This window comes from Pocillopora verrucosa, chromosome 1 (assembly GCF_036669915.1).
Source record: "Pocillopora verrucosa isolate sample1 chromosome 1, ASM3666991v2, whole genome shotgun sequence".
Lineage (NCBI taxonomy): Eukaryota > Metazoa > Cnidaria > Anthozoa > Scleractinia > Pocilloporidae > Pocillopora > Pocillopora verrucosa.
The window spans coordinates 16,481,752-16,488,012 of NC_089312.1; the positions used below are offsets into that span (position 1 = coordinate 16,481,752).

Genomic DNA, 6,261 nt, shown 5'->3' on the forward strand with positions numbered 1-6,261 from the left:
TTTCTTTGAGAATCGCCTTTCGTCATGTCTTGCTATCTACTTTGCCGAATGATGTTCATTATTGTCTAAGATTTCACTAATCCAGATTTTTTCTCTTCTTTTCTTTTCATTTCTTTTCTCAAAATTTTTTTCGTTCTTAATTTTGTTAGCAACCAACTTCTTGTAGTTATTTCATGTACTAAGGAGATTTGTTTATGTAAAATTCTAGGCACTGACGACTGTACAATTTAAAAGAATGTCACCAGCGTAGAGATTCTACCAAATTAAACAATGCTTATTTTAAAATAAGGATTGCGTAAAATCCTTGTACCTGAAAATTAACTTAAAATTGTTCTTATTTCGTCGAAGTTTTCGCATTGCATTCAGTCTGTAGAACAGTAGCGCGAATCACAACCAGGTGGTTGAAAAAACTCGTAGATGAAGTAGGATCCACAGTTTTTAACAGAAATCTCGTTTGAGTATTTGCAACCAGTAGAGCGATCACTGAAGCAAACCGTCCGGAGAACTTCACCATCTTCCAATGTAGGATGAGCAGTCATTAACCAGCCCGACCAGTTTGTTCCACATCTGTATGCTGGCACACGCGTTGTTGGCATTTTTGTTCCTGCAGCTCCAACAAAACGATACCATCCCTCAGGGAGTGAATTGTCGCACACCTCTTGATACTGGGGTGTTTGGTGATTGCTCTTTCTATCGGCATCGCTCAGGCTTTTGTAATTATAACACGGATCAGCTTAAAAGTAAAATGATAATCATGAAAGGATTGTAATCATGACGTATGATCAATATGTAACACGTTTTTCACCTTTACGATCTAAGAAGTTTACCATTCAGCACAAAAACAGTATTGCAATCAAGCTAGACGTAAATCAACTCTTGTGAGGAAATTTTATTCATAGTTTTTCGAGAGCAGGATATCCAAATTAGTGTTTTTTAACAGGCAAAAAAAAAGGGAAAAAAAAGGCAAATTTAAGGAAGAGCTAGTGTGATGACCAATTAGCTTTATTTGGCCAAAAATGGTCCCCTGAACGGCAATGATTTAGACTGGGTCTATCCAAGACCTGCCTTGACAAATTGAGAGTCATGGAAAAGGTCAAACGCACCTTCACAATTAAAACCATCACCGACGTAATTAGGGTTACAAGAGCAATTGTATGAGCCCTGCGTATTAATACAAGAGGAATTCAGATGGCATTTGTTCCTTTTAACTGCATAGGTTTCGTTGCATTCGTCAATATCTGAAAGAAAACATAAATACTTCTTCAGAAATCATGGTATTGTGACTTTTAACACAACATGCTGGAAACTCAATAGAAGGGGGGGGGAGCGGATCTGTGCGTATGGAATTCCCCTTTCTATGAGAACTGTGGGAATTTTTACCACTTGTTTGACTGCAGGCCTCTTGTAACAGGAACGTACATACCACACACTATGAAGTATTTTTGAAACATTTAATTGTCTTGAAAGAAAATATTTATTTCTGAATGAAAGGCTAAACCATTCCTGCCCCAACCACCCCCCCCCCCCGCTCCCCACACCACCATTCACCCCCACCATCAAAGATTCATGGTGCGCCCCTAACATGACAAGAATGATAAAAAATCTGGGACATCTCTCACCCAATAATTATGGATAATTTGTTTTCTTTGCTGAAGATTTATGCCACGGCTAAGGTGTCAACTCTTTGCTGCATGGAATGCAACATCGCGAGATAATTTCAAAAAGCGAAAAAAATATTGACTTTTGACAACCAAACAAATACATGTTATCGAGTTCAAATTCCAAAGATTTTTTAACACTATTAACTGTACCTGCACAATCCCGTCCATCTCCGACATATCCAGGCTTGCATGTGCACACGTATGATCCGTATGTGTTATTACACGCAGCGTTAACGTGGCATTTTTGAGGAGTTGTTTTGCACTCGTCTGTATCTGTCGAGAAAATCAACAAATAAGTCAACGAAAAGAGGAGAAGCACAATGAAAAAGGAAAAAAGAAAATTAAGTTTGATGCAAACGTTTAAGATTCATGTGGACAAAAAAAAGGAAAACCGACGCATACAAACAAAGAAAACAAAATGGAACACAAACAGGTGGACAAACGAGCAAATGAAATAATACAATTCATTTTGAAAATGGGAAATATCAAATATGAAAAATCTAATGCTTCTTAACTAACTTAGGGGCAGTTCTCATACCTGCATTGAAATCAGAGATTATTCTTTGTCATATCTTGCACTATTCGAAACCTACCTTTTTCACAACGTTCTCCCTCGAATCCAAGAGGGCACAAGCATCGATATCCCTTAAATGTGAAGCCAGACTGACAAGTTGCATTATTTTGGCACATGGAATTGTTATTGCAAGCGTTCTGAAGGAGAAGAAAGAGACAGTAAAATGAAGATAAAAATCTTGCTCGATCGAATGAACGAGGAAATAAAAACCCGATGGTTGAATGAACAAGAAAGTTGCAAAATTTAGTTAGTTTTTGGAAGTTACCCCTGCAAATTCGTAAATTCTATTTTTCACCCACCTTCGAGCCCCGATAGTAAAAAACAGCATCAGTTTTCAGATCACCATCATACTCCAGATGATTGGCGTTATTTAGCTCACAACTGTGTCCTAGACTATTATTCTCAAGATTATCATCTGGATCTTTTTTGAAGTTAAGACTGACGCAGTTTTCGTTTAGGTAGCATAAAAGCTCACAGTCATCCAAATTCTTGACGCGTTTCTCTTCAACAGTATGATTTACCAAACGTCTTTCTGCAAAGAAGAAGTAGTCTGGAAACAGCATCGCGCGATCCCGCTCTAAAATAAAACATACAAGTAATATTAATGATAATTCTTATGACAATAATAATAATAATAATAATAATAATATGATTTCTTAAAATACTTAATAGTAATACTAGTAATGAAGGTAATTTATTGCTATACATATTAAGAAAACATTTTTTTTGTCGAGCAAAAGTATCAAAAAAAAAAACTCGAACTTGGAGAATCCCTAAGCAGAAAAAAACCTAACCACCACGATAACAAACGCTTAACGCAATGAGAAAAAAAAAGAACTAAAAATTTAATATGTCTTCCCATGAACAACAGAGCGTCAGTTTTTGAAAATTTGTCAATTTTCAGCTATTCTCAACACGGAACTGATAAATTTTCGAATTGTGCGTGTTTCTGAGATCTGGAGCCTTGACCGCATCTTTTCAGATGAGACAATACAAAAGGGGGACACATAACGCCTCAAAGATTGTTAAAAAATTATTGTTTATTTTCATGGGTTTTTGTTTCTCTCATCACTCCTTTAATAAAATTATGGAGATTCTGTATTGAGATGATAAACCCCGGGAGAGAAAGTCAACCAGTAGAAGTGATAGCAAGTAATTATATTTTTTTTTATTTTGATTTTTTCTGTGTTCTGTTATAATGCTTTTTGCCCTTTTCAACGATTTTCTTGTGGGAAATGGAACAAAAACCGCCAAGAAAAATCAGACTGGTTAAGAATATATGAAAGTCATATATATAAATATAAATAAATATATATAAATATAAATAAAATCAGACTGCTAGTATTTCTTGAACTCTATAATTAGCCTGATAATTCAATTTTTTTTAATCGTTCTTTCTTTCCTATTTTTTACTATTTTTCTATTTTCTTGAAAATACCGTGCTTTTCTATGGGACGTTTAATAAAGGAATACATAATTCAAGCAGTCCCCTGTGTCTCTCTTTATGAAATGATTAGGGAGACCAGAGGACTTCATGCTAATTTGCACCGAGACTAATCATTGTTACCTGACATCGCGTAACACATCAATATTCGAGAAGTTTCCGAACTGCACGAGGCATTTGTCAATTTTTTTTAAAGGATTTTGCCATTCAAGTTATTTTCTCTTTGGCAAGTTTGTTATAACGAGAGATTTCCTTCAATCCTACAAAATGGCTGATTTCCAAACTTGTGAAAGACAGGTTACCGTATTTTATCAAACAAATGTAAATCACAGTAAAGTTATTTTACCTCATATAATGGCATAGTTCTTGTATAAATTAGGTTCTCTGAGACGGCTAAGTAGGGCAAAATGTGCTTCCTTACGATGCAAAATAAATTTATAGTAGTGTAATATATTAACATCGTTGAGAGGGAAACATTAGGAATGTAGTCAGTCGGAATGAAGTCAGTTGTTCTTAGCTTCAGAAGTATTTGGTTTTATGTTGAAATAATTTCTTCCAGAATCGGATAAGATAAGACAAACACCCAAATGTTGAATAACATTCTACGTCTAAGAAAGGTGTTTCCAGAAATTTCTTCGTAATCTAATCATGCTTATTGAATTCGGCAGGCAACTATATTCAATTAAATTTGCTCATCATATCGCTCAAAAGTAAGTCTATACGCATACGAGTCCAGGGATAGAAAATGATTATCGGTTTGCAACTCACCTCCATCAATCGCCGTGGAAGTCATAACTGCAGTCCAGAAAACGAATATAAAAAGCGCAAAATTGTCCATGCTTCATTAAAAACAGCGGACTTCAATGTGTATGTTCTCTGTTTACCACAAAGGTTGGAGTCAAATAACAGCATTTAATAATGGATGAAACAATACAAACCGACCTATTTATATAAAAGATCATGAGTTAACAGCTGCCAGTTCGATTCATACTCGATGTTGATTCAATAACATGCACGCATTCCACTGTATGTGGAAAAAAAAACCTTTGAGACGTTGTCTATTTTACTCTGGGAGCCGCTATTCGTTGTTAATAAAAAAAAGAAGACGCAAGGGATTATTTTAATTTTATTTCGATTTGTCATCATATGAAGTTCGATCCTCTTATCATTGCAATCGATGGAGTGCGCTTTAGACTGTGTCGCTGTCAAAAAATTCTTGAAAAGTATAATAAAAGGCCGTTCAACATACTCAAGGAAAGTAGTTACTTGGACGGTCAAATTTTTTCAGTTCGGCCAACTTGAAGGTAAGACACCAAAGTTCAGGGCTTAAGCAAATCAACGAAAGAGTGGATGCACAAAAGCGGGTGGGCGTCAAGCAGACAAACCAAAAAGATTAAAACAATGAGGGAAGGAGAGTTTCTAATTCTTGTTTTGAATACCACATTCCGCCTACTTAGCAATCCTCTCCACGTGAATTAATTTCGGCGTCAACATGTTAAAAAAGGCGCTAGACTTCATCCTCAATTTTTTTCATCCTGTTTGCTGGGCACGCACCAAGGAGAACTGTAGCTCCCTCCTGTACCCATCACGTTTAAACAAGTTTGATACGTTACGATGGGAAATTCGGTCGCAGCGGGCGTAGTTTCCTCGATCTCAAAAAAATGGTGCCTCGTTGTTCGCAGAAGATGTACCGTCATTCACTGCTTGAACTTAGCTAAGCCAAACTCAAAAATGTACTCTGGAGACATTCCTTTTTATCACCTCAAACATCATAATTGCCAAACTATTCAGTCTTCTGTTGTACAAATTTGGTAGGTTGGCCTTTTTTAAAAAGTTCTCATAACTTGATGCATTGTCATTAAGTACAGTTCTCAGACCCTTCTCTAACAGTCTTTCCAGTTTCCACTTGTCTTGTTTGCTCATATGAACAACCATTCGATTGAGCAATAATTCAGTCCACAAAGGATTACAGATTTGAAGAGACGCAACTTGGTCTTCTCAGAATTGAACACCTTCTTTATATCTATCTTTGCCAGAACTCTGTCATGTATCTTGACACTTTGTTGGATCAATTTGTTCGTCAGCAAGGCATGTCGCTTTTCCATCTTATTCCGTTGTAAATTTGAGAGACAAAATTATATTAGCACCGAGACATAAAGCGGCAAAAAAGAGATTTTTTTCCACGGATAGACTAAATGGCTACGCACAGCTACATGTGCTATAGGGTATGCCAGGTATTGACCCATTTTGGCCAGAAACAGGTATCCACTCCAGCATGTAAACTGTTTGGGTGTGAAACCAAGGTCTGAAATTGGGTTTGTATTTTAGCATTTTCATCAAGCGATGCTTTCTTCTTTGATGAGAAAATTAACATGTTTCATGTGAAATCACGTGAATGTCTCCAATTTTATAGTAACGTGCAGCCATTAAATGCTTCATTAATGTGAATGTGTTAACCTGACTACTTCATGGTCCCTCCCCCCTCCCCCCTCCCCCCGAATCAAAGTCGGGAACGAATCATCTAGATCAGTGAAGCAGAAGAGTCGTGCATTATCAATACGAGCATCTTGAAATAAATGATA

The 6,261-nt window shown here is 36.5% G+C and overlaps 1 protein-coding gene across 1 annotated transcript; it reads right to left on the reverse strand.

Annotated features, from left to right (window-relative positions):
• Positions 1-362: 362 nt before the first annotated feature.
• Positions 363-4,517, reverse strand: LOC131789269 (uromodulin-like). The gene is made up of 6 exons (XM_059106336.2): positions 4,448-4,517; positions 2,535-2,812; positions 2,255-2,372; positions 1,812-1,934; positions 1,104-1,238; positions 363-733 (listed from the first exon to the last, which is right to left on the reverse strand). Exons 1-6 carry the CDS (start codon positions 4,515-4,517, stop codon positions 363-365), a joined length of 1,095 nt encoding a protein of 364 aa, XP_058962319.2.
• Positions 4,518-6,261: the final 1,744 nt, after the last annotated feature.

Coding starts and splice junctions, on each gene's coding strand:
- LOC131789269 (XM_059106336.2), bottom strand. CDS start 4,517: ATGGACAATTTTGCGCTTTTTATATTCGTTTTCTGGACTGCAGTTATG. Junction 2,373..2,534: donor TTTACTATCGGGGCTCGAAG/GTGGGTGAAAAA, acceptor CTTCTCCTTCAG/AACGCTTGCAATAACAATTC. Junction 734..1,103: donor TGATGGTTTTAATTGTGAAG/GTGCGTTTGACC, acceptor TTTACTTTTAAG/CTGATCCGTGTTATAATTAC.